This window comes from Oryza brachyantha, chromosome 2 (genome assembly GCF_000231095.2).
Source record: "Oryza brachyantha chromosome 2, ObraRS2, whole genome shotgun sequence".
Classification (NCBI taxonomy): domain Eukaryota; kingdom Viridiplantae; phylum Streptophyta; class Magnoliopsida; order Poales; family Poaceae; genus Oryza; species Oryza brachyantha.
The window spans coordinates 900,718-928,677 of NC_023164.2; the positions used below are offsets into that span (position 1 = coordinate 900,718).

Sequence of the window (27,960 nt, forward strand, 5' to 3'; positions counted from 1 at the left end):
TTTGGCCTTGTTTAGTTTAAAAAAGATTTTGCAAAAACATCATATCAAAACTTTAAACACACATTTAAAGTATTAAACATAGTCTAATTACAAAATAAATTTCAGATTCCGCCTGGAAACTAGGGGTGGATAACGAGCTGGCTCGGCTCGGCTCGTTATAGTAACGAGTTAAAAACCCAACTTGGCTTGGCTTGTTACAAAGCTCGAGCTGGCTCGTTAGGCTCGCGAGCCATGCATGAAAAGTTAATTTAAACAATTTTTAATAGATTATATAAGCAAATTTTCAGTTCAAACATGCAAATCATATGAGATTGTATCTAAATATTAAAGTTTGAACTAACAAATCACCTGGTGAACCTATAAAATATTGAACACATGTTTTCCGGGGTAGAATCAATGAATGCCGACGAATCGCGTATCTTTGGTCTAGCTCGTTAGGCTCGGGAGCAGCTAACGAGCTAAAAATGCTAGCTCGGCTCATTAGAAAAATAAAATGAGCCGAGTTTGTCACGAGTCGAGCGAGCTAACGAGCCACGAGCTTTCTGTCCACCCCTACTGGAAACCGTGAGACGAATCTTTCGAGCCTAATTAATCCATCATTAGCGCATGTTGGTTACTGTAGCACTTATGGCTAATCACGTAATAATTAGGCTCAAAAGATTCGTCTCACGATTTCTCACATAACTGTGCAATTAGTTTTTTATTTTGTCTATGTTTAGTACTCTATTTAGACGCCGAAGATTCGATGTGACGTTTTTAGTGAAAATTTTTGGGAACTAAACAACCCCTTTCATTGCTTTCCGATTATAATGCAATGATTTGGTGAAGAAATTTAGAAAGAAAATGATATGATCCCGTATGATTTCAGAGAATCCTAATAATGGTCTTAGATTATTCCGTCATAATGCACGAGTATTTATCTAGTATAGAGAAAGTAAAAGAAACAAAAGGTTAGGAGTAAGAGACTGACTAGGAAACGGGAGTCGCCGGCCGAAGATGGATCGATTTTTTTTTATTGGAGGCTGCTTGTAGGGGCATTTAACTTATTTGCTACTTCTAAGATTGAATGATAACCTATTTATCACTTATTATCTATGATATATGGGTACTCATATGTCTGTAACATGTGGATCCAGTGATAAATCAGTTATCATCACTTATAAAAGTGACAAAAAGTTATTATTCCGGCAGTCATCCCGTTTGATGCTGGGTAGATTGGAAAGAAGAAGCAGTAGTCGATACATATCCTCTCTCAGGCCGAATACTTGTGATGTTTTTTCGAGGATATGTTTCCTACCGAATAACTTTCATTGTGAAGTATATATAGAAATATAGATAGATATTATATGGTTTTATGCAGAATCGAAATATCAAGACCAACCATATCAATCAAAAAAAACTAAGCAAACAACTTTTTTTATTGGAAATAAAAGGAAACTAACTTTTATCGTATATAATAAATTTATCTGTTATTAATAGTAAGCCCAAGAAAAATTCGTATATAATAATTTTCACCCTGCATGCGCGGGTGCATACGTTGGGCCAGGACGGGAGCGAATCGCGAATCTCCATTAGGCCACCTCTAACGTAGGCGCTTAGGGGATTGCTTATGTAAAAAAAACCCGGTTGATAGGGCGCTTCTCAAATGGAGTCGCTGCTTCGTGCGGTGTCGATGCCTCAACAGGCGCTAAACTCGTCACCAACAAATTTTGAAAGCTTGCGCTAGCATCAACGCCTGCCGCAGCAAACAAGTCAACCGGATAGTAAATCACGCAACAAATCACACAACAAACCAATATCCTAGGGCAATCCAACAAACTTGCAGCAAATCATGCAGCAAACCAACAACCCTGCAAATTAGCCGTAAAACTAAGAGTTCAACGAATAATCACAACGTTCAGTAAATTTAAAATCATTCCTAAAAGCCAAAGGAACAACCCCATATCAATAATTCTCTAACAACGTTTGGTAGCTACTCACGCACTTCACTTCAGAAAGCGCCATCTCCATGGAGTCCTATACTGACACTAGCTTCATGAATTTGTTGGGCTCTCATTCAACAAATGAGATACCAGATATATGTTCATAGCAGCAAGAATTTGTTACCCCTCTCCTACAAAATTAGAAGGTATCATCAGCTTCACCAAGCACCCAACGAAGCAGCAAGCGACTTCGAACATCATCTATTCCAGCTCCAATAGCTCAACAGCCTTCTTGCCTTCCGCCCAAAGCTCGGTGACAGCCATCTTGCCGTCCGCCCACGCCGCCACGCAAACCGAGTCATCCTGCCCAAAAACCAAAATCACACCATGGCCCCAAGTCCCCAACGAAGCAGCAAACAGAACTATCAAACTCACGTAGACGAGGCCATAGACCCCTGCCCATCTGCTAGCCGCCGGTCTTGGCAGCAACGGCTGCATACTGTAGCACCATCATTCTTGACTCCGGTCGACGGTGGTGAGTGCACAGTAAGATGTGTAACGAAGTAGGGGAAGTAAATCTACTCGTGAGGAAGAAGTGTTAGCACTGGATCCACAGGAGAAGGGGAGGACAAGATAAGCCAGAAAGAAGATAAGGTAGCATACTACTCGAGGTGAGCTACAAATAGCTCTGTTGTTTGATATTTTATTTTTCTTTGACTAGCGTAGCAGTGAACAGTTGTCTGGTGCTTGACTGCAGATGGATTGGAACGTTATGGTGCTTGTATGGGTGCTATACACAAATCTTCAACATTTTAAGCACCCATTTTATTATATTGCATTGGACCATTAGACTCTACAACATGGTGCTTAACTTAATTAGCTTTTTAGCATGTGTTTAAGCACCCAAGCGTTGAAGATGCTCTTAGGTCATTCCTGCTCAGCCTGGCTGTGAAGACCTTTTTGCCTCACTCACTTTGTTTTTTTTCCCTTCACTCACTTTGTGACAAGAGATTTTTTTTAACATTTATATGAGGTTGGATTATTTGATATTTTTACACACCGTTATTGACCAACTGTCATGGATTTAGATGGTCTCACATGTCATAATCACGAGTATCAATATTAATAATTTCATTAAAAAATGTCTAAACATTAAATTTATCCATTGCGACTGACTGATATGATGCATGATAATGTTTAGTTTGCACTTGACATAAGCAAACCAAACAAACATCTTCATAAGAAGGTCTTGTCACTGAATATAATTCAGAAAGTGTAATCCGTCGACCCATCCATCCGGCCGGCACATATTGATGCCCCAAAAAGCTAATCCAAGAGATGAATGACTTGTCGATCCTCATTTGTAAGTTGACTAACATGAGACTATTAATCTCAACAGAGATGATAATAAGGAGGAGGACGGAGCAGCAGATCGGGGCAATGGGGGAGGGCTCGACGACGACGACGACAACGACAAGGACGAGGAGGAGCAGCAGATGCATGCCGCCATGGCCGGAGGTACGTAGCTCTCTAGCTGATCCCGTGCCAGCGGCGGCGGGCGCGCGTGTAGGATAAGGAGATCGACACGAGAGACGCGCGCCGCGCGCACGTGAAGGAACAGGAACCGACCACCCGTGATCGACCGAGTTGAAGGCGTAATTGGCGACGGCCGCATCGATGGGAGCTCAAAACTCCAGACGCTGGATGAGAGGCTGAATTCACGCTGCGATTGCATGCACGCGACATCCAAATCAATGTCGTCGTCATCGATCGGGCGGGTGTTTTATGGTAGAGCATTTTTTCTATCATGAGAAGATAATACGAGGTATCACTGTTATCTATATAAAATTTAGTAACTCTTGTTATCTTAGATACTAGAAGATACCAAATTTTACATACAAAACAGTGATATCTCTGGGTATCTACTCAAGGATAAGAAAATTGCTCTTTATGAAAACACCAAACGATATATTTGTAAATAAAAAATAATTTATAATAAATATTTTATACATATTCTTAATAATTTAGAAGATAAGATTGAAAGTAAACTATAGTAAAAATATATAAAATTAACTTTAAATTAAAATTTAAAGTTAACAATTTAAACTTTTAGCTTAAGCATAAACAATAAGACGTGAGTGACGACAGTAGAACAACAAAACATAAAGCAATAAGACGTTAGTGCACTGATCGTTGCATTGACTTCGGCTCTAGCTAGACAGGGACGGACGCGAGCATTTTTGGAGACTTAAAAGAACAAGAGGACAAAGAAAATGTCCGCCACACAGCAAGACAAATATCAGTGAATCAAGCCGAGGATGCATGCAGAGTTTTATCTTCTCACAAGTTTGTTAATTGCTCTTGTAATCACTCCATGTTTCTTGGCTCTTGTAATCACTCCATGTTTCTTGGCTCTTGTAATCACTCCATGTTTCTTGGATACGCCAAACTACAACTTGTACTTGAAGTAATACATGCTTCAGCATTCAACTAATTATAAGCTTGTTCTCCGTATACTTGTAAGGACGTGTACATATAATGATTATTACTCCATCCGTTTTATATTGTAAAATTTATATGGATACTAATTAATCTAGATATTTATATAAATTATATGCATTCATCGATAGATAAATTTAGATAAGACTAGAAAGTCTTACAATATGAAACGGACTCATTAATAGAGATTTTTAGCCTTTCTAATTATGAATATTTGCTGATATAAAAAAAGACAGAAGAGAGGATTGATAAATATCGTTGCTACGGTTAGCAACAACTCAATATCTATAAATAGAAACATTGCTGTTCAATGGTGGGAAAATAAAATGACACTCCATATTTTTCATATTACAAAAATTTTTAGACTTATCTAGATTTAATACATCGATTAATGTATACACACTAGCATTTATACACTCTAAACAAAGCTACAAAGTCTTATATTATATTGTGAAATAAAGAGAGTAGTAATAAAGAAAATATATATTTTTGGATCGGCAAGAGTTTTGTTGTAATATCTAAATAAACGTATACTCTCTCACTCCATCTAAAGATAAACAAACATATAGGACTATATCAATCTGCATAGACGTATATCTAGATTCATAGCAACATGACGTGTCCAATCAAATTATAACGTTATTTACTCTCTCCCCGTTACTAAATATTTAACGTCATTGACTTTTTTATATACGTTTAACCATTCGTATTATTTAAATATTTTTATAAAATATGTAAAATTATATATATATATATATACATAAAAGTATACTTAACCATAAATAAAATGATATAAAAATAATTAATAATTATGTAATTTTTTAAATAAAATAAATGGTCAAACGTATATACAAAATTCAACAACGTCAAACATTTAGGGAATGAGGCAGTATTTAGGACAAATCTTACTCTAGTATATATCAGTCTCAGCCTTTAAACAAGCTACAATAAACATTCACAGTTCAGTTGCTCTGATATGTTTTGCACTGAAGCGAAGATCATGCATGCATACATGGTCCCTGGCTCCCGGGTTGCCCTACTGCATTACCGGCGACCAACGTAAGTGCCACAACTGTCAGCAGCGCCAGCACAGGTCGATCCGTGACGTGCCCGTGGCTGCATCTGTACGTGATGGTTGACCACATGCATTGCATGCTGACGCTGCCCCGTAACAGACGCCACTCTTTCGATCAATTGCTGCCTCACGCCTCCAACGAACAATAACTGCCACTACCAGAGTACCAGACCAATTTTTTTAGAAAGATGACATTATAAGCTTCTGTATAAAAATATTTTTATCAAATATACATCGTTTGATAAAAAAAAGATTTATTTTGGTCCAATAAAAAGTATCTTGAGGTACCGGTATCTCACGGTATTAAATTGTTTCTCACCATTAGATCTAGCTAAACAGTATGAGCATGCAATCAGAAACGATTCGATACCATGAGATATCGGTATCTTGAAATATTTTTTGTTGGATTTGAACAAATCGCAAAAGTTGATCGAAAAACTAAGAATAACCGGAGTAGAAGAACATGTATCATATATGGCCTGGCCAGCCTTGGGAGTATATATATGGTGCCATGCATGCACCGGTTCCTGAACTTGTGCACATACATGCGCCACGTTGTCACGTACGTCGTAGCACCCACCAGGTCAGCCATGTACTCGTCCAGCAAGTTGCTCGTCGTCGTCGTGGTCGCCGCCGTCGTCTGCCTCGGCGCCGCTCGTGGCGCGGCGGCGTTCAACTACGCCGACGCCCTCGACAAGGCCATCCTCTTCTTCGAGGCGCAGCGCTCCGGCAAGCTCCCCGCAGGCCAGCGCGTCGCCTGGCGCGCCGACTCCGGCCTCTCCGACGGCTCTGCCTATGAGGTACGTCGTCCGTCCGTACCAGCCGCCATGATCGGTCGACGGAGAAGGTCACTAGCTTTATATATATGGCTTTGCAATGTATTAGGTGGACCTGGTCGGCGGCTACTACGACGCCGGCGACAACGTCAAGTTCGGCCTGCCGATGGCTTTCACGGTGACCATGCTGTCGTGGAGCGTCATCGAGTTCGGCGACATGATGCCCCGCCGGTCGTCGTCGTCGTTCTTCGGCCTCGTCGGCGGCGGCGGCGGCGGCCAGCTCGACAACGCCAGGGCGGCCGTGCGGTGGGGCGCCGACTATCTGCTCAAGGCGGCGACGGCGACGCCGGACACCCTGTACGTCCAGGTGGCCGACCCGTACCAGGACCACCGGTGCTGGGAGCGACCGGAGGACATGGACACCCCGCGCAGCGTGTACAAGGTGACGCCCCAGAGCCCCGGGTCCGACGTCGCCGGCGAGACCGCCGCCGCCCTCGCCGCCGCCTCCATCGTCTTCCGCGGCTCCGACCCCGCATACTCCGCCAAGCTGCTCGACGCAGCTCGCCAGGTAAGCAAGCACTCACAGCCACCTGATGTCACTTGATATACTAGCTAGCTTCACAAGAATCACCTCACCATGTCGAGATAGCCAGCCAGCTTGCTCGATCTGTTCATCCTTGTTCTGATTCTGTGTACGTGCTGCTGCTGCATTGCAGGTGTTCGATTTCGCGGACAGGTACAGGGGCTCGTACAGCGACTCGCTCAGCTCAGTGGTGTGTCCGTTCTACTGCTCCTACTCCGGCTACCATGTAAGCTAAGCAAATTAATCAAGCAAATTAACCTGCAGCGATCAGCGATGATTTGTTCCTAGTCTTGGTCGTTTTCTCTTGTCTCTTCTTCTTAATCGGTCAGATGCAATTGCAGTTTGTCGTACTCATGCACGGGCGATGTATGCATCCCGGCCAATTAACTTTTAAGCCTTGTCTGAACCGTTTGGTCCATAGAAAGCAGAGCACGCCGGCACATGCATGCTGCTCGAGAAAAAACGACCCCTGCACAGATTTCTCTGAATTTTCTGAATTCCGTCAATGGATTTGTACTGTTTTTGCATGCATGGTAATTACGTATTTACATTGACCAATAAGCTGGCTGATCGATGGAGGGGTGTGTGTGTGTGTGTGGACGTCACAGGACGAGCTGCTGTGGGCGGCGTCGTGGCTGCACCTGGCGTCGCCGTCGCCGGAGACGAAGGACGTGTACCTGTCGTACATCAGCTCGAACGGCCACGCCCTGGGCGCCGAGCAGGACGACTTCACCTTCAGCTGGGACGACAAGCGCGTCGCCACCAAAGTCCTCCTCTCCAAGGCACTGCAAAATGATATGCATCATCAGCCATTCATCTCTAAAATTATATTAGTTTCAATTCATAAGATGTTTTGATTTTCATAAATTTATATAATACAAATTCTGAAGTTCTGAACTTGTGCAAACTCTGTGTGGATCAGGGGTTCTTGCAGAGCAAACAAGACGGGCTGCAGCTGTACAAGGCGCACACTGACAACTACATCTGCTCCCTTGTGCCCGGAGCCAACGGCTTCCGGTCTCAGTACACCCCAGGTACAAACTTAATAGCTAGGATTTTTTTACCATTCTTGAAAAATATTTTAAGGTATCAAGATTTTTAGTATAAATTTTTAGTATCTCAAGGTACCACACATTTTATACTAAAAAGTATGGTACATTGAGGAGTACTTTATTAAGAATGGTAAAAAAGCTCTAATCACTAACCTAGTGTAATTAATTGGGTCATTTCAGCTGCATGCTGATGGAGCAGTGAACATGTGATGTGATGCAATGCAATCTTGCAGGTGGTCTCCTGTTCAAAGAAGGCGACAGCAACATGCAGTACGTGACGTCCACCGCCTTCCTCCTCCTCACCTACGCCAAGTATCTCGCCTCCACCGGCAGCGCCGGCGCCACCGTCTCCTGTGGCTCCACCGCCGTCTCTCACTCCACCCTCATCTCCCTAGCCAAGAAACAGGTAATCCCTCCGTTTCATACTACATTTCTTTGTTTTTTTAGAAAGTTAAATCTGTCAAAATTTGATCAAATTTATAGAGAAACATAGCAAAAACCATAATGTCAAATTCGTTTCATCAAATCTAACATGGTATATATTTTGACATATAGTATATTTGTTTTGTGTTAAAAATGTTGCTACGTTTTTTTATAAATATAGCCAAACACACATCTTATGATATGGAACATATTGAGTAATTTACAAATTAATTACAAGTAATAAAATTAATTTTAGGGATAACTACTCCCTTCGATTTTTAACAGACGAGGTCATGACATATATTTAACCATTCATCTTATTAAAAAATATAATTATATTTTATTTTTTATAATTTCAATTACCACAAAATGTACTTTACGTACAACTTACATTTCTACACATTTATATAAAAGTTTTACTAAGATGATTGATCAAACATATTTTAAACAATAATGGCTTGACCTATTAAAAATCAGTCTGAGGAAGGGAGCACGAAACATGTTTTGCACAAAATTCAACCAAACAGTCCACCAAAAACAGCTCAAATTAATCCGTGGCGCGTGAATGAAGGTGGACTACATCCTCGGCGCGAACCCGGCGGGGATGTCGTACATGGTGGGGTTCGGGGCGAGGTACCCGCGGCACGTGCACCACCGCGGCGCGTCGCTGCCGTCGGTGCGCGACCACCCGGCCCGCATCGGCTGCGACGACGGCTTCCGCTACCTCCACTCGCCGGAGCCGGACAGGAACCTGCTCGCCGGCGCCGTCGTCGGCGGCCCCGACGCCAGCGACGGCTTCTCCGACAGCCGCGACAACTACGCGCAGGCCGAGCCCTCCACCTACACCAACGCGCCGCTCGTCGGCGCGCTCGCCTTCTTCGCCGGCGCACGCAGGATGGTCCCGCCATGACTGCTGAATCATGCGTCGATCAAGCTTGCTTGCTATCTAATTAAGATAGATAGAATTGGATTAATTAAGCATGCATGTGATCAGATGTGACGCTGGTGTCACATTGTCGCTTCATCAATTAAGTGAATGCAATTGTTTCGTGCTGCCATGTCGATCAATACGTGATTTGCGTAGGTAACTTTTGTTGTCATCATGTGTATCGTAGTTGAGTGATTTTATCATCCAGAAGGTACCAAAAGGTACCATTGTTTTCTACGTAAAATTTGATACCTCTGGGTAACTTAAGTATTAGAAAGTACTAAATTTTATATAGAAAAAATTAGTACCTCATGGTATCTTCTCAAGGATGGAAAAACTCATCGTAGATAGAGATGAAAATGGTCAAGAATTGGTATGTTTTTTTTTAGAAAAAAAGGCCGAAGTCCAGCTTTTCATTAAGAACATACCGGTTTTACAGGAATGAGCACCACAAAACACTGAATACAAGAATGATATGTTGTTATATTATTTGAGTAAATTTTACAAAAATATAGTCCAAGTTGCACAAAATCAAAGTACTTTTAGCACGGTGCACCTGCACATAAACCAGGGTATTATAGTTGTTTTTTTTACAAAACCACCCCGTTAACAAATTTGATGTAATAGTATAAATAAAATGAAAATGTTTAATCTTATATGGGTAACTTGCATAAAATTTATGTAAAAACTTATAAATTTGATATACTTTTACACATAATTTTATAACTCACAATTAAAGGAGGTCAAAGGATAGTTAGACAATAGTATATGGTTTTAAATTTTAGGACCATAAAACCTGTAGTTACATATCACGTAAAAACTCATGTTGTTTTGTGAAACCCCCCATAATTACTTTATTACTTGAAAATGGTCTCAATATGGTCGAGAATTTTCCATATTTATGAAATAAACTATTTAAAAATAACTTCAATACCACTCAAACAAAAAATAGAAAAATAAATAAATTCATGAACAAAAATGTTTGGAAAAGATAAATATATTATGTTTACATACAAAATGATATTGGTATAGTCGGAAATTTCCATACCGTTTCCACCCATAACCGCAGATCATCAAGTGAAATTGAAGCAAACAAATCTCAACCTGATACTATGAAATAGTAGTGAGAACAGTAGTGATAAAATCCGTAAAAAACTAGTCTATATCGTACTTGACCCTACGCACGTGCTTGAAAATTTGGCTCCTCCAATCCTGTGGTTAGTTTGAAATTAAGCCGGCATTATATTCAAACCTAATTTCGAGTACGTCTCCTTGTTCTTCTGCAGAAATAGTCAATTAAGTGGCATCCTTGACAAGAATGGTCAGCCGCCTACTTTTCTGCAAGTTCCCCTTTGTAATTGCGTGCCGACCCAGCAACACAAATAATCTGCAAAATCAATTATATTTAGGACATGTTTAGTTCACCGAAAGAAAATTTTAGGGTATCACATCAGACCGTTTGACCGGGTTCTAGAATGAATTTTCGGACACGAATGAAAAAACAAATTTCATAGTTCGCTGGAAAACTACGAGACGAATCTTTTAAGCCTAATGAATCCATCATTAACATATGTGGGTTAATGTAACACTTATGACTAATTATGCACTAATTAGACTCAAAAGATCCGTCTCACGATTTCTTTTTAACTGTGCAATTAGTTTTTTCAACTATGTTTAATGCTTCATTAGGTGTTCAAAGTTTCGATGTGATGTTTTAGGAACTAAGCTAGCCCTTAATTTATGTTTAAGAGAGAAACAGAGTCTTCGTTCTCTGACACGGTCAGTGTTGGCATTTCGAATGGCTAGCTTTAGTTGCGTACGTTTATCACTTCCCCAGGTGAAATTCTGTTGACAAATTAAGCAAGATAAACACGACGGTTTCAATGATTAAAATCCTACATAATTTGACGGTGACAGTCGATATGATCCTGACCTTAATTTTGAGAAAAAATGAAGTACGATCAGCACAAATAAGAAATGGCGGCAGCGTGAGAAAAATGGCACCACAGTTAATGCAAGGCCACAATAGACTCCACTGCCAAGTCTATAAATACAGCATTAGCCAAAGCTGAACATATAATCAACAGCAGCGATTGCAACCAGATCAATCTCACCTGAATTTGAGTGAAAAACAGTCGAATTTCAGAGGCATTTGCAGGGTATTAATTAACTTGAGATCATGAGGAAGCAATTCTCGTTTGCTTGCCTGATGCTCTTGGTTGTGGCTACGCTGCTTTGCACCATGAACACCGTCTCCGTCGAAGCAGGTAATTAATTAATTAATTAGCCGCTCATATTTACATGCATAGTACGTGTTAAAATTCTTTAGTTTACGCAATACATGTATGCGTAGATTTTTTTTCCAGATTTTTTGAAAACTTTTGCATGTGTATATACTAAATAATTCAGTGAATCCTGATGGTCTGAACTGCACAAAGCCCTGATTTGATTAAGCTTTCAGTTAGATGTGTATTTTCTCTGAAAATGTCCACGTTTTCACGCCATATTTACAAAGGTTAGTTTTAAGTCGTTTAGAAACTTTTGCATGTGTATACTAAATAATTTTTTTGTCCATGCAGGAAGGGGCGGTTACAATTCAGTGAACCCGGATGGTATGAATCACGCAAAACATTTATTGATGATAATAAATTAATTTATCAATAAACTTTTATAAACTATGATTAAAAAACCCTAATTTACTTCAGTTTAAGTATTTAAATCTAAATTAGGCTTATAAGCATAAGTGAAAAGATTAATTAGGGGCTTAGATACGTTTTTTCTCTCCGAAATATACATATTTTACACCATATATAAACAGTATTTCACTTGTACTGAATATAATTGTCCTTCCTGTGGGGAGGAGTGGCTACGATTCAATGAATCCCAAGTGAAATTTAACCTTTTGACACTCTTACGTACAAGTGACAATAAATTTTCTACTCCCCTCTTAAAAACCTTGTGAGAGGGATTAAGCTCTTCCCGTAAAGAGCGACAAAATGTTAAATTTTACTCAGGATTCACTAAATTATAGATTCCCATGTGTTTTTCCTCTAAAAGTTTCCATGTTTTACACCATAAATCCATAGTTTTTTTTAAAGTTGTTTAGATTTTGTGCACGTGCAATGAATATCTTTAATTGGTGTTCTTGCCGGAGGGAGTGGCTACAATTCAGTGAACCCCGATGGTATGGACTGCGCAAAAACCCAACTTAATTAAACCTCCACTTAGATGAGTTAATCCTCTAAAATTTTCACATCATATATACATAGTTGTTTGAAGTTTTTGCATGTGTACTGAATATGTTTAATTTAATTGTTGGTCCTACGCATAACCCCATATTCATAAAACTCCACATATATGTGTTTAATTTTTCTCTGAAAACTATCACATTTTTACACCTTATATACATTTGTTTTCAAGTTGTTTAGAATTTTGCATGTGTATGCTGAATATATTTAATTGGTGTTCCTACAGGAAGGAGTGGCTACAATTCAGTCAATCCCAATGGTATGAACTGAGGATGGTGTGGAAACCCAACTACAGCTCGCCTCCACATGATTAATAGCACAGAAACAGAAACTAAACTCAAAGAGACTTACTTTTCCTTTTCGGCTGTGTTTATACACACACAGTCATTCTGAACCTTCTTTTCATGTGTGTATTGAGTGAACCTTTTTGTCCTTGCAGGGAGGAGTGGCTACAACTCAGTTAATCCCAATGGTATGAACTGGGGACACTGCAAAAACCAATATTCCAACAATTTACTAATACTACACTCGATTAAATTGTGCAGAAACTGAACTAAAATGTGCCTTTGTTTTATTTCCTTCTAATTATACTTAATTAACATATGATGTTCTGGTGATCATGCAGGAAGAAGTGGCTACAATTCTGTCCCTACAAACGGCGGTGGCAACCCTTAGCCAATTAACTGGGCAACAGTATCAATCAAGAACCACCTCAGCTAGTATATAGCCGAAATGGATGAATAAATTAAAGTATCTATCATGCACTATGCATAAAATGTGTATGTTATGAATAAATTACGTACGATCCAGTTTGAAGCGTCAGTTTGCATGGCTTGGAAATTCGTATGTATGTGTGTAATTTGTGAAAGTCTTTTATGCATTTGTCTTGTGTGAAAGTATTTGTGTAATTTGTGAAGTACGGCCCAAGTTGGCCCGCTACCAGTCAGAATCTTGTACCGGCCCAACCAATATGGGCCCCACGTAAGACCCGCTCTAGGTCTGCTGATTAATTAGTTGTTTTTGTTTTGTTTTAAACGACCGGCGTTGATTACTGTTTGCTTTGTGGTGATTCATTCTTGTGACCTGAAAGGTCGTAAGCTTAGCACCAGCATTGTTTGTAGTTATCCATGGATGAATTATATAGTATTCCCTCTGTCCCATATTATACGTGATTTTGACTTTTTATTTATAATGTTTGATAGTTGTTTTATTAAAAAAATTGAAAATATTATTTATTTTGTTTATTATTAAAAGTAGTTTAAGTAATTACTTATAAATTTTTATATTTTCACTAAATTTTTAAATAAAACGAATGGTTAAAAATTATAAGTGAATAGTTATAATTCTATATAATCTGGGATTTTGGGAGGAGTAACGTATATATCTAATATTCATTGGTATGTCAACACGAAAAAAACGGAGTAGAAAAACAAGGTTCGAGTATCTATTTTTTTTCCGCTTTCGTTTATGTTTATAAGCTAATATTTAAAATTTAAACCTTAAATTTATAGTTGATTTTAGGTTTTTTCATCGTATTTTATTTTCTAGTATTTACTTTTACGTTATTAATAACATATATATAAATGTTTTATTAATAAATTATTTTTTATTTCTAAATATACCGTTTTGAATGCATCTATGAAACATATGCATGCGAATATTTGCTTCGTCGATGATGGCTTAATCTCGCATATGTCCGGTGGATATCCTCCTCCTCTTCCTCCCGTTTTGAAATGGACCACAGTACTCATAATTCTGATCCGATATATAGAGAGCAAATCGATCGATCCTTCCGTGTGTTACTGCCTCCGTTTATTTTCTTTTTTTGTCTTGTCTAAATTTATCAATTAATAAATATATATATATATATATTTATTTATTAGTAACCATATGAATCTAGACGATATTAGAAAATCTTATATTACGAATCGAAGGGAACAATTAACAACCGGGCAGGACATATATAGATCGATCGATCGAGAAGAATTCGAGATTAATTAATTGGGATTCACCGGTGCCGGAGCAACGTACGTCGACGATCGAAGAAGAAGAAGAAGAAGAAGAAGAAGAAGAAGAAAAGAAGAAGAAGAAGAAGAAGAAGAAGAAGGAGGAGGAGGAGGAGGAGGAGGAGGAGGATGAGGAGGAGGAGGAGGCCGGAGCTGCTGAGCGCGCTGGCGCCGCTGGCAGTGACGCAGATCAGCAACGACCGGCCGGACGTCGCCGTCGAGGTGCTCCTGCGGGGCGCCGCCTTCTCGTACAACCCCAAGCGCATCCGCGTCTTCATGGACGACAGCTTCATCGTCGTCAAGGTCGACCCCGTCATGGGTTAATTACGCACGCACGTCGTACCTGATCATGCTACATATGCAGATATGCATACGTGTCTTGGAACTCCGTATGCTTTCAGCAACTCAAAATAATGGAGTAAATAAATAATGCCGTGCTTAATTATGTAATATTAGTGCATTTTAAAATTGTATGTAACTTTTAAAATTTCGCGTCCCAAAATGTCCGAAATCTCGGAACTTCCGTTAGATTTGTGCATACTGAAATACTCTAGTAAACGACGGCAGAAATATGTCTTTGGTTGACGTGAGAATGGAGAATTACTAATACTGTTGTTTTTCAGATGATCGAGTATATACTATGCTCGTGCATGGCAAATTAAGCTAATTATTTAACTTTTCCCAGGCTACTAGCAAAAGCCCCAAAAGACATCGATCATATCGTTGATATTCTCGAGGGCAGTGTACGCGTCATATTAATCATAGTAATCATCAAATAATTAACAGCGTCTGCATAAACTCTCTTAGAGCAAGGTCAATAAAATAACTAACTACTAGCTCCAAAAATGTTTCATGTCACTAAGAGCTAATTAGGTAGAAGTGGTGGGATAGCCAAAAGACCCCTTAGACGTTTCTCACCTCGTGTTGTATATATAAGCACCTATGCAACTACACGCTGCACGTACGACATACTCGACGAGCTCAAGTACCTTGGATCGAGGATGGGGAGACCGGTCGCCGGCGACGATGAGGTGAAGACGGAGTGGCCGGAGGTGGTGGGGTGGGCGGCGCTGCTGGCGGCGATCAAGATCAGCGGCGACCGGCCGGACGTGCATATCGAGGCGCACGACGTCGGCGAGAGCGTGCCGCCGGGGTTCGACGGCGAGCGCGTCCGCCTCTTCCTCAACAACGACGTCAGCCGCACCGTCGCCCAGACGCCCGTCGTCGGCTAGCCACGTACCCATGCATATGCCCCTGGACTTCGATCTCCTCAACCCATAATAAAATTAGCACGAAACCTATACCTTAATAATGTCCCGATCGAGTCGGATCGTCGACAGTAAAATGTGTGCCTGCGTTCATTTGTATTTCTACCTTAATTAATTATGTGTGCTAATTAAAAGCATATTTTGTATGCTGCCTGGTGGCATGTGGATGTGGTATCCTGGGTTGAAATAACTAATGAGTGAATACGTGATTATGACTAGATTATCTGATTTTTATAGCTATTTAATAATAGTATAAATGATAGAATTAAATACTATGATATCTGATCCTACGAGTATAATATCTGCCCTTTAATTTCTGCATGAGCAGAGATTGCACGCGCGCCTAGCCTAGATAATATCGGTCTCGATCATATCGAACAAGAAAAACACAACGCATCGATGCATCGTCTCGTCGTCGACGACGGCGTCAATCCCGGTGACACAGCGGCGAATGCATTCCACGTGCGTATATATGGCTGTATAAATATAAGCACAGCAAGCGAAGCTAAAGCTAAACGAATCGATCGACCGAGGATTGATTCGAGGATGGGGAGAGCGGCGGCGGGCGTCGGCGGCGGCGACATACTGAGCATGAAGACGGCGTGGCCGGAGGTGGTGGGGTGGGACGGCATGTCGGCGGTGATGAAGATCCACCGGGACCGGCCGGACGTGCAGGTCGACGTGCGCTCGATCCGTCGGCGAGAGCGTGCCGCCGGGTAGCTTCGACGGCCACCGCGTCCGCGTCTTCCTCAACGACGACAACGCAAGCACCGTTGCCCAGACGCCGGTCATCGGCTAGCTACCATTGTATCCCGTGGGAGGCTGATCTGGTTCTCTTCTACTTAAAAGAGGCGCAGCAGTACTATATCCTCCCCCACAAAACCAGAGATAAACAGTGGTTCAAAATTCGCTATATAGATCTAATACGAGTATATCGTTAAATTATATGGCTCCATACAATGCATAGTCATGGTGCTATATATCCAATAAGTATATGGGGCTGGCTCCGGTACATTTACCAGTAGTATTATTATAATTATATACATATAAAGATATAATTGGCAACCCGATCGATGATGCTCTTCAGACATCAGAACGGAACATACATCCGAATGCAGGGCAACTTTTCGGTCTATTTTACTTAGTAGTATTATACTACCAGTAAAAAAGAGTATTTTTGTACTTTATTAATTACTTGATTAGTAGTATTTTATAATTTTGTTTTTTTAATAAAGACCATAATAAAAAGGACAATATTACTTCTTCAAATTTCTACTACACCTAATATTATTGGTAGTATAATTTAATCATAATTGTCGGATAATAATATATCAACAATATAGATTAAATTCTATCACCAGTAAAATGCACCGGAGAAGGCCACCCGAATGCAATAGCCAATAGGCGCATCAGACAACTGACCCGGCTGTTTAATTGTCAGTAATTAAGCTAGTGGCACTAACTAATCAATAGCAGTACAAACGCAAAATCATCAAGGGAGTTACAACCAAAGCTTTGCTCCGATCCGGCAAACAAACTAACGGCGACATGCCCAATGCAAATCAGCAGTCGCACACATGTATGGATACTTAGCTCAAATCTGATCCTATAAATACAATCCAACACTACACACATCGTTAATCCATCACAAGATCGAGCAGAGCAGCGCTAGCTTAGCTTGCCTGTAACTAGAGCTACCTAACTGATCATCTCTGCAGCGTGTATTCATAAATTTTGTGAGGATGAGCAGCGAGAAGGCGTCGTGGCCGGAGGTGGTGGGGTGGCCGGCGACGGCGGCGGTGACGCAGATCAACAGCGACAGGCCCGACGTCTCCATCGAGGTCATCCCCGACGGCGCGACCGTGCCCCCGGGGTTCAGCGCCAAGCGCGTCCGCGTCTTCTTCAACGCCGGCGACGCCACCGGCCCCGTCACGCGCACCCCCTTCGTCGGCTAGTCACTAAGCTAGCTTCATTATCGTTCGATCGCCATTAATTCAAGCTGTTACCATATGCTATTCACATCTCTGCCAACTTATTTGATTTCCTACTAAAATAAAATGTACACTCTTCATATTTTAATAGCTATTTATTTAACTCAGGTTTTATCATTTGTTTTACACATTTGTTTTACACCTCTGCTATTGATCAAACGTTTGAATTTTTATTCTTACGCGTGCAATATATGAGGGCTGAGGAGGAAGGATGTGTATGTGCTTTTTGAATTACGTGCACGTTTTTAGATTATCTTCCAATATCAATGACATGATTTGATTGTTGGAATTAAAAAAATTTCAAATATTTGATCACTAGGTGACCCTTTATTTTATTTATAAATTTTATGCAAATATACGAAAATATAAGTTATGATCAAAATAAAATTTATAATAACTACGTAAGCTCGTGTAATAAAACGAAAAAAAATAATGATGTTGTCTACTGCTAAAAATTCCTAGGGAGTAGTTTGGTATATATTTTTGGTGGGCTAAGGCCATGTTTAGTTTGCAAAATTTTTTTGCAAAAATATCAAACTTTTGGACATATATTTGAAGATTTGAAGTATTAAACATAGTCTAATTATAAAATAAATTTTAGATTCTGCTTGGAAACCTCGAGACGAATTTTTGATTGAGTCTAATTAATTCATCATTAGCATATGTTGATTACTGTATCACTTATGGCTAATCACGTCCTTATTAGGCTCAAAAGATTTGTCTCACGATTTTTCTCATAACTATATAATTAGTTTTAATGTTCATGTATATTTAATGCTTTATTTAGATATCCAATAATTCGATGTGATGTTTTTAGAAAAAATTTGGGAACTAAACAGGCCGGGCCACACAATTTTATTCAAGATCCAAGAACCGGACTCAAACAGGCAGAAGTCCAATGCGGTCAAATGCAGTCATGTTTGTACTATTATCGTTGCGCCTAGAGATCGCCGGTGACACGCCGGCACACCCGGGCTTCCTCGTACACCCTGCCCGACCGGCAGAGGTACCCCTTCTCCGGCGAGCAGTGGGCGTCCTCCGAGCACACGCACAGCCCCTCCAGCGCGCACCCGTTCCTCACCACGCTCACGCCGCCGGCGCCGGCGACGCCGAGCACTTGGTCGCTCCACTCGCTGGAGAAGAGGCCGTCCGGGTCGTACGTGCCCTTCACCTTGAGGAACTCGCCGGCGTTTGGATACCTGGCGATGGCGCCGTCGAAGGCGACGTTTCGGTTCTTGCCCCAGTGCGGCACGCCGCCGTACTTGCGCAGCGCCATCTGCTCGATCTCCTCCAGCACGTCCTCGTGCAGCCGCGGCGCCGCCGGGTCGTCGCGGCTCCGGTAGTAGGTGATGTCGAACTCGACGCTGTCCTCCGGCTTGCCGAGGTGCGCCGTCGAGGCCCCGACGAAGCGCAGGAGCACGCCGTAGTAGATGTCGAGGCCGCAGAGCGCGTCGGGGTCGCTGAGGTCGCGCAGCCGCTGCACGTCGCGGATGAAGGCCGCCGCCTTGGACAGCGGCACGCTGAGGCCGGACTGGAAGAAGAACGCGTGGTGCTCGACGCGCGGGTCCCACGTGCAGGCGGTGAGGAGGCCGTCGTCGGCGCTGGTCAGGCAGGACCCCCTCGACGACTGAATGCGGTTCTGGTAGCCGACCACCGGCGTGCCGGGGAACGGCGCGAGCATGCCACGCTTCGTCACCCCGTAGTTTCCGGCGACGAGGTTGGCCGTCGTCGCCGACCCGGCAAGGCACTTGCCGGCGGCGTTCCCGGTCGCTTCCAGGGCGTCCTCTCCAAGCCTGCTGGCCTGGATTGTGGGTGTGGGGGTCGCACGGAAGGTGACCAGATCGTAGACGGCGCCATCGTCGGTCGTGCTGTTGGGCACGCGGTCGTCGACCCGGTAGACGGTCTTGCGCTGGCTGAGAAGCCAGAGGATGTCGGCGAACTCGTGCTCGCCGGCGAAGGCGACGACTCGTTCCGCCAGATCGCCGTCGTCGCGCTGCCGGAACGCCACCGAGCGCATGAACATTGGTTGCAACGCTAGAGTTATCTGATCAAACTAACAACCTGGTTAGTTCCTAAAATTTTTTCATAAAAACATCACATCAAATCATTAGACATTTAAATAGAGCATTAAACATAGATAAAAATAAAAATTAATTACACAGTTACGTGAAAAATCGTGAGACGAATTTTTGAGCCTAATTAGTGCAGTATTAGCCATAATTACTACAGTAGCTAACATATGCTAATGATGGATTAATCAGACTCAAAATACTCGTCTCGTGGTTTCTAGTCAAACTGTAAAATTCATTTTTTTTATTCGTGCCTGAAAACCACTTCTGACATCCGATTAAACATTCGATGTAACCCTTTTGCTAAAAAATTTGTCAGCCAAACAAGGCCTGAAAACGTATTCATGGGTTACGTGTGTTTGCGTGTTCGTCTAATCAAAGAAAAGAGAAGGAGAAGATAGAAAAAATGTCAAACTTGTTGTATTAATTTGTATACCTGAGAAATAACACCGAGCACGCCGAGGGACACCTTCGCCGCGTCCAGCTCCGGGTCGCCGGCGCCGAGCACGCGGACCTTGGCGTACCCCTCGCTCGCCGGCGCTGGCGTGACGATCCTCATGCCGACGACGTACTCGTGCACGGCGGAGCCCTTCCCCCACAAGGAGCTCCCGTGCGCGCCGGTCGAGAGCAGGCCGCCGACGGTGAGCCCCAGCCAGTACGGCGAGTTCGGCAGCGCGAGGCGGGCCTCCGCCGCGGCGTCGATCAGCTCCGACAGCAACACCCCGCTCTCCACGGTGATCTCCATCCTGCCGGCGTCCACGGACACGACGCGGTTCAGCGCGTCGGTGCTGATGAGGAGGCCGGCGCCGCCGCCGTCGCCGGGGCAGGCCAGCTTGGGCACGCTGTGCCCGTACCGCGTCGCCACCTTCATCCTCGTCCTGGACTCCACCGCGCCGGCCACGACGCGGAGGAGCTCCTGCTCCGACGCCGGGTACGCGACGGCGGCGGCGCGGCACGTGGAGCGGTCCGGGAACGCGCCGTACGCGTTGGTCAAGGTGCAGTTGGCCGTGCCCGACGCCGGCGCGCACCTGACCGGCCCCGCCGGTGGGCTTGCGCCGGCGAACCGAACACTATCTACGCATAGAGCCACGAGCTGCACGGCGGCGAGCAGCCGGAGGAGGAGCGGAACGCCGTGCATGGTGCACCGGCGATGATCTGTTGCACCCTGCGTTCAGTAGTACATTATGACTAGCTTAGCTAATAGTTAGTTGATGGAGTTTCGTGCTGCATGGAGTATTTGGCCTTTTAAAGACACGTAGCGTACTTAGTTAGCATAGGAGAAAATGGACTGCATGAATTTTTTTTATGTATATATGATAAAAAAGAAGGCATCGTGCGAAGCAATGAAGCACGATCTTTTGTTGAAAAAACAGCACCCAGATATGCACGTGGAATGTATAGCAAAATAAAATGTCAATGACCCCTCAAAATATGGAATATACAGCAACAACATTTTTCAAAGTGTCCGGTTCAGATATTAATCACGAAGAGTTATTCAGATTAATTACGCTGCAGAATAGGCCACAGTCATGGCTATTAATGGCCTATACTCTTAAGTAGGATTTGTATCACATGCATTCCATAGGGTGATTCTAACTTTAAGCAAAGCAGCCACACTAGTTGTTTGATGCAAATCAAAAGGTCAAAAAAAAAAAAACTGCGGCACTGTTTTTAGCACACGGATGTACACATACACCCGTGTGCTTGTATGCCATCTAAATAGTCGTAAAAAAATATGAAAAAATTTGACAAGATAGATTAATATGAGTTATATCACTTCACAAACATACAAGTTTAAATTCAACTTCTACAAGTTGTAGCAAAAAACAAACAAAACTGAAACTAAGTATACACATATTCATAATTATTTTCGTTATTTTTGCTACAACTTATAGAAGTTAAATTAAACTTGCATATTGGTGGAGTGATATAACTCATATCAAACTATCTTGTCAATTTTTTTCAAATTTTTTATGACTATTTATATGACATGCAAGCAACGGGTGTATATACACCCGTGTGCTAAAAAACTTCTTCCCATTATCGTGGCATGGAAAGTGTAGCGGCTGATTGTAGCCTTTTGTAAAAAAAAAAAAGAAGAAGAAGAAGAAAGGATGAGATTACATACAGTCCCTAATATCCAGTTGCAAGTTGAGACTGCAGATGATCTCAATTATCTTATTATGCCAATTAGTTCATCTAAAAGTTCTGTCGATGAAGATGGGTTCCAAAATCCAGTGTAACCTCTGGTATTTCTATCCTCTTACCTACATTTTATTTATTTTTCAAAACCTCTTGCCTATCCATCCATGGATGTTACTTTTCTGTTAATGGATGACACTTTGATAATTAATAATCTGTATGATAGTTAGAAATAGATTTATTTTAAGACTGAGAAAAATTACGGACTAGGAGTATTATTGAGCACTCGAGCTAAGATTAAGACCTGGGTTACAAGCACGTATCACAGCCAGTTTATACAGAAGCATAAGCAACGATAGAGAACAGAAAATTCAGTCATATTTCGACTCGATCATTAGATGCTCCACGTACCCTCCCACACCTGATCTCTAACATAAAGAATCAGAGAATAAAAGTATATACACGCACGTCTATTAGTCAATAACAGTATAGAATTGGTACACGTAACATATATCTGTTGCATTGCATGTGTACGTACAACTGTATATGAGTACATATCAAGTTCAGAAATACGTCCCAAGATTGATTGCAAAACAGCATGGGAGATGGATTTTCATTCTTTGGTAGGACACTCGCTCCTTCCTGGTATGTCAGTTAAATAGTTCAATTTTTTTTAAAAAAAATAAGATGGATGGATACGAGATAATATAACTCCTTAAATATAAATTCAACTTCTACATATAGTAAAAAACAAATTAAATGAAACCATTATGCACACATTTATAGTTAAATTTTTTGTTTTTGTTACGACTCATAGAATCCGAATTTAAATTTGCACGTTTGTGGTGTTATGTCTCATATTAATTTAACTTGTTATTTTTAAAAAATAAACAATTGTTTAGGTAACATGCAAAAAATAAATGGGCATCCGATCAAGTAATAAAAATACTTTCCAGCTACATATTGCTCTATCACAAGTTATCTAAAAAGGATTATATTACTTGAACAGATGACAGCTACATACCAACAAACACGAAATGGGCAATCTAGAACTCCAGCACGTGTTGTTATGCACAACATTATCTTGCTTACAAAAAAAATCTGAAAAGATAGAACGACCTAACAGCTATACTTAGAACAAGTTTACATTAGGAAGACACTACCCATATCACTCTGACATTGACAAGCAGCGAACAGAATTACAACTTCACAAGATTACCTTCTTCTGGCTATCAATCTCCAATTGATCAGTGGAGAGTCATCACAAGATTACCTTCTTCTGGTTATCAATCTCCAATGGATCAGTGGAGAGTCATTAGCAGAACAAGGCAATATTAGAACAAAATCAGTACGCAAATAGAAATGGTGGCAGCTTGATCGATATCAAAAGGAGTGCGTGCGGTGCAAAAATAGACAGCTATCCCGGTGTCTGACAAATCAAATTTAAACTACAGTGGCATCGAAAAGGACAGAACGATTATTGGGCTCAGAAGTCAGAACTGATGACAATTGCCGTCAAATCCCAGGGCTCAACCCTGGACAGGCGGAGGAGTACCAAGCTGGAGTACGGTAGGGGCAGAGGGGATCTGAATGGGAAAAACCAGTGCTTCAAAACTTCCAGTTGTCGAGCTGAAAACTATCTCAATTAGTTTTACCGGCCCTGTTCAGGCTTTACCATGCGTGCACCACCATCACCTCTTACCATATGTCAAATGCTGATGATCAGAATTCAGAAGTAAAATTAAATCATAGAACTACAGTGAAGGGCTGAAGTCCATTTACCATTTATCAGTTAATGGAAAATCTAGTGTTGCATCGTTTGTCTGACTTTTCTATGAAAATAGCCAAAAGACATATTTGAAAACGAAAAATAATTAATGAATAGAACTTTTATACGTCTGTTCTTGCTTCTTAGCGATATAAAAGCAAATGCTGAAAAATAAACTATGATTAGAAAAACTTTAAAATCAACTCTAAATTTAAGGTTGAGAATTCAAATTTTAGTTTATAAGATAGCTATAAGTAAAAAGACGAGACCCTTAAGGTACATGTATCTAAATAATTAAAATTAAAATGGGAAAGTTAGAGAAAATAACATTCTAATTGTGGAAACACCAGAATTATACCATGTAAAAGCAGAATGCAGGTATATGAAGTTCTAGAAAACTGTAGCATAATAACAAGAACAAAATGATTGAGCAGTGCAGGGAAGGAGCACAACACAATAGACAGATCACAAGAAGTAATGTGCTCAAGACAAGGTGCGGTGCAGGTAGGACGTGACACGTGAGTATAGGCTGCACACCTTGCGCAAGCAACTCTTTCACTCTCTCAGTTGAAAATAACTCAGACAAGCAACCAAACCATGGGCTTCAGTTATCAGGCCTACCCTAAAAACACGGCCCTAATTGGTTCACAACTCTGTTGAATAAAATCTGTGATGAAATGTCCATAAGTTGAACCCCATCTTGCAAATGACTCATTAAGGGCAGGTGACAACCACAGAATATTCATCAAAGATAGCATGGTGATATATATTGCATAGTATTGCCCGAGCTTTGGTCCTTTCACCAACAAACTGGTAAATCAGGTATTTCAATACATCCATCAAAGCTGTACCACTATCTGGGAAAGTAGGTTTCCTTGGCACAACTTCAGGGATCACAACAAATGGTGGTGGCCCTCTATTATCTTCAACTATTTGATGTTCTTCAACAGTATCATCATCTCCATCCTCCCTGCTGTCCTCACTTGCCCTGCCAGTTCTCTCATCGCATCATAATTTCATGAGGTTTGTAACAGACTAGTTCAGCACAAGTGCACAATGCAATGCAATCTTGGCACCAGCCTTCAAGTTCCCAACCCATTCAAGGTAATTTTAGATATTTTGTGCAACAACCAGAAAACAAACATTCATCCCTAAGTCTCTGAACATCATCCCAAGTATTCTCACTTGGGTCCTTCCAAGAACTGCTTGTCCATAATCTCATCTTTCTTGCTCAGCTTATTTTCCCAGGTTCCACCATCCTGGTCACCGTCCTCTTCATCATCTCCTTCCTCTTCTGATTCAGACATAACTATCTTCTCAGGATCCTCAATATCTGTGTGCACTATCCTCATCCTCTTCCTCTTCATCAGCCACAACAATGTCTTCAAAACGCCTCGGGTGATCTTCATTGTATTGCGCATCTGGTCAAAAGTAGTTTTCATCTCTTCGTTGTCAAGGAGCGAATCACACACTGACCAGAATCAGACTCACTGTTACAAGCATGGGTATGCAGTTCTGGTTTCTAGGACGTCCCCGGTATCATCGTCTCCATCTTCACTATTGCTTCCTGCTTCTGACTCAATCCCATGCTCTTTGTCGTCAGAGTCGCTGGCTTGCTGCCCCCAGAAGTTGGGTGCATATCCATGCAAGAGGTATGAAATTATAGCAATCAACAACGACATGATTTATATGGAACAAAATTCGCAGAGCAAATCTCTCCTTAAATGATCAAATCTATTGCTGCAACGATGATGCAAAGTAGAATCAGGACCAGTACAAATGAAAAGCCAAGCGCCTCAGCCAAGTCGCGGTCCCGGCAAGACCGACGAGTATTTGGACGATATTGCACCGAGAGATTGGTCCAGAGATGTGGGGAGGCGGCTCACCTGGGGTTTCCGGCGGCGGCGACGGCGACGGCGACGGCGGCGAGGTCGCGCGGGTTTTGCGGTGGGAGTAAACCGTCGGGGTATCCCTGGGTTTAGTGGTCGGCGAGGAGTCCAGTTGGGCCCATAAGTCAGCCCATTTATTACAGAACATTTGGGCCCACAAATCAGCCCACTAGTCGCTCTATTTTTGGGCCGGGCCACGTGCTGTTGAGTTGATTTGAAAACGAAATTTCATTTGAAAAAAATTCAATCGAACAAATTTCTTTTCAAACCCAGTCGCATTTATTGCATATCCACACGTATTCGTGTGCCTAGAGATCATCGGCGACACGCCGGCACACCCGGGCGTCGCGGTACACCCTGCCTCGCCGGCAGAGGTAGCCCTTCTCCGGCGCGCAGTGCGCGTCTTTTGAGCACACGCACAGCCCCTCCAGCGCGCACCCGTCCCTCACCACGCTCACGGCGCCGCCGGCGACGCCGAGCACCCGGTCGCTCCACCCGCTGGAGAAGAGGCCGTCGGGGTCGTACGCCCGCTTCACCCTCATGAACGCCGCCACGCGCGCGCCGCCGTACTTGGCGACGGCGCCCTCGAACGCCGCGTTCTGGTTCTTGCCCCAGTGCGGGAGGCCGCCGTACTTGCGGAGCGCCATCTGCACGACCTCCTCCACCGCGTCCCCGTCCAGCCGCGGCGCCGCCGGGTCGCGGCTCCGGTAGTAGGTCATGTCGAAGTCGACGCTGTCCTCCGTCTTGCCGAGGTAGGCCGTCGACGCCCTGACGTAGCGCATGAGGACGCCGTCGTAGAGCTCGACGCCGCAGAGCGCGGCGGGGTTGAGGTCGCGCAGCCGCTGCACGTCGCGGATGAAGGCCGCCGCCCTGGACATCGGCACGCTGAAGCCGGCCTGGAAGTAGAACGTGCCGTGCTCGACGCGCGGGTCCCAGGGGCAGGCGGTGAGGAGGGCGTCGTCGGCGCCGGAGAGGCAGGATCCCGACGCCTGGATGCGGTTCTGGTATCCGACCACCGGCGTGCCGGGGAGCGGCGCCAGCAGGCCACCGTGCCTCGTCAGGCCATAGTTGCGCGCGGCGAGGATGGTTTTCGTCGCCGACGCCGTGAGGCACTTGCCGGCGGCATTCCCTGTCGCTTCCAGGGCGTCCTCTTCATGCAACACGACATCAAGAACATCGTGTCAGCGACAACAAAATTGGAATACTTGCTCGGTGCAGGCAATGGATGGCGCACCGGCGAGCCTGTTGGCCTGGATGGCGAGAGCGGGGGTCGACCGGAAGCCGATGAAGTCATAGACGCCGTCGCCGATCGTGTCGTTGGGCACGCGGTCGTCGATCCGATACACGGCCTTGCCGTGGGCGGGGTACCAGAGGACGTCGGCGAACTCGTGCTCGCCGGCGAAGGCGGCGACCCGTTCCGCCAGGTCGCCGTCGTCGCGCTGCCGGAACGCCACCGAGCGCTTGAACATTGGTTGAAGCGCTAGAGTGACCTGAGAAATGACCCCGAGAACCCCGAGGGACACCTTCGCCGCGTCCAGCTCCGGGTCGCCGGCGTTGAGCACCCTGACCTTGGCGTACCCCTCGCTCGCCGGCGCCGGCGTGACGATCCTCATGCCGACGACGTACTCGTGCACGGCGGAGCCCTTCCCCCACACCGAGCTCCCGTGCGCGCCCGTCGACAGTAGGCCGCCGACCGTGACGCCCAGCCAGTACGGCGAGTGTGGCAGCGCAAGGCCAGCCTCCGCCGCCGCGTCGATCAGCTGCGCCAGCATCACGCCGCTCTCCACCGTGATCACCATCCTCTTGGCGTCCACGGCGACGACGCGGTTCAGCGCGTTGGTGCTGATGACGAGTCCATGGCCGTCGCCTCCGCCGGGGCAAGCCAGCTTCGGCACGCTGTGACCGTACCGCGTCGCCACCTTCATCTTTGTCCTGGACGCCGCGGCGCCGGCGACCACGCGGAGGAGCTCCTTCTCCGACGCCGGGTACGCCGCGGCAGCCGCGCAGCACGTGGACCGGTCCGGGAACACGCCGTACGCGTTGGTCACCGTGCAATCCGTCGTCCCCGATGCACACTGGACTGGGTCCGGCGGCGGGCTGCCACCGGCGGCGAGGAGGCACTGCACCACCACGGCGGCGACGAGGAGGCCATGGACAGCGCGGTTCTCTGTTACCCCTGAACCTTGCATGGTGTCTCCGGCTATCCGCTATTCGCACATGCAAACTAATGACGCGTCAATGCGTGTGTGCATGATATAAGAGTAATTTTTCCCCTCATTAAGGAGGAGGTAGGTCAAATTTAATATAGAAAACAGTGGTAC

The 27,960-nt window shown here is 43.7% G+C and overlaps 4 protein-coding genes, 1 long non-coding RNA gene and 1 pseudogene across 5 annotated transcripts; 2 read left to right on the forward strand and 4 right to left on the reverse strand.

The window, feature by feature from the left end:
- Positions 1–1,896: 1,896 nt before the first annotated feature.
- LOC107303622 lies at positions 1,897–2,577 on the reverse strand. The gene is made up of 2 exons (XR_001549580.2): positions 2,358–2,577; positions 1,897–2,285 (listed from the first exon to the last, which is right to left on the reverse strand). It is a non-coding gene; the product is annotated as an uncharacterized LOC107303622 (long non-coding RNA).
- Positions 2,578–6,086: 3,509 nt separating this feature from the next.
- Positions 6,087–9,460, forward strand: LOC102715087 (endoglucanase 4). Its single transcript, XM_040520331.1, has 7 exons — positions 6,087–6,296; positions 6,382–6,840; positions 6,989–7,081; positions 7,464–7,637; positions 7,778–7,889; positions 8,141–8,313; positions 8,902–9,460. Exons 1-7 carry the CDS (start codon positions 6,087–6,089, stop codon positions 9,238–9,240), a joined length of 1,560 nt encoding a protein of 519 aa, XP_040376265.1. The 3' UTR covers positions 9,241–9,460.
- Positions 9,461–11,356: 1,896 nt separating this feature from the next.
- LOC121053646 (bile salt-activated lipase-like) lies at positions 11,357–13,541 on the forward strand. Its single transcript, XM_040521392.1, has 7 exons — positions 11,357–11,525; positions 11,838–11,876; positions 12,064–12,145; positions 12,408–12,442; positions 12,733–12,765; positions 12,946–12,978; positions 13,132–13,541. Exons 1-7 carry the CDS (start codon positions 11,438–11,440, stop codon positions 13,179–13,181), a joined length of 360 nt encoding a protein of 119 aa, XP_040377326.1. The 5' UTR covers positions 11,357–11,437; the 3' UTR covers positions 13,182–13,541.
- A 5,059-nt stretch (positions 13,542–18,600) lies between these two features.
- Positions 18,601–20,999, reverse strand: LOC102714071 (L-gulonolactone oxidase 2-like). The gene is made up of 2 exons (XM_015833679.2): positions 20,277–20,999; positions 18,601–19,815 (listed from the first exon to the last, which is right to left on the reverse strand). Exons 1-2 carry the CDS (start codon positions 20,976–20,978, stop codon positions 18,712–18,714), a joined length of 1,806 nt encoding a protein of 601 aa, XP_015689165.2. The 5' UTR covers positions 20,979–20,999; the 3' UTR covers positions 18,601–18,711.
- Positions 21,000–24,102: 3,103 nt separating this feature from the next.
- Positions 24,103–25,652, reverse strand: LOC121053439 (annotated as a pseudogene).
- Positions 25,653–25,947: 295 nt separating this feature from the next.
- On the reverse strand, positions 25,948–27,828 carry LOC102715368 (L-gulonolactone oxidase 5-like). Its single transcript, XM_006646752.2, has 2 exons — positions 26,874–27,828; positions 25,948–26,789 (listed from the first exon to the last, which is right to left on the reverse strand). The coding sequence occupies exons 1-2, from the start codon at positions 27,826–27,828 to the stop codon at positions 25,948–25,950; spliced, it is 1,797 nt and encodes a 598-aa protein (XP_006646815.2).
- Positions 27,829–27,960: the final 132 nt, after the last annotated feature.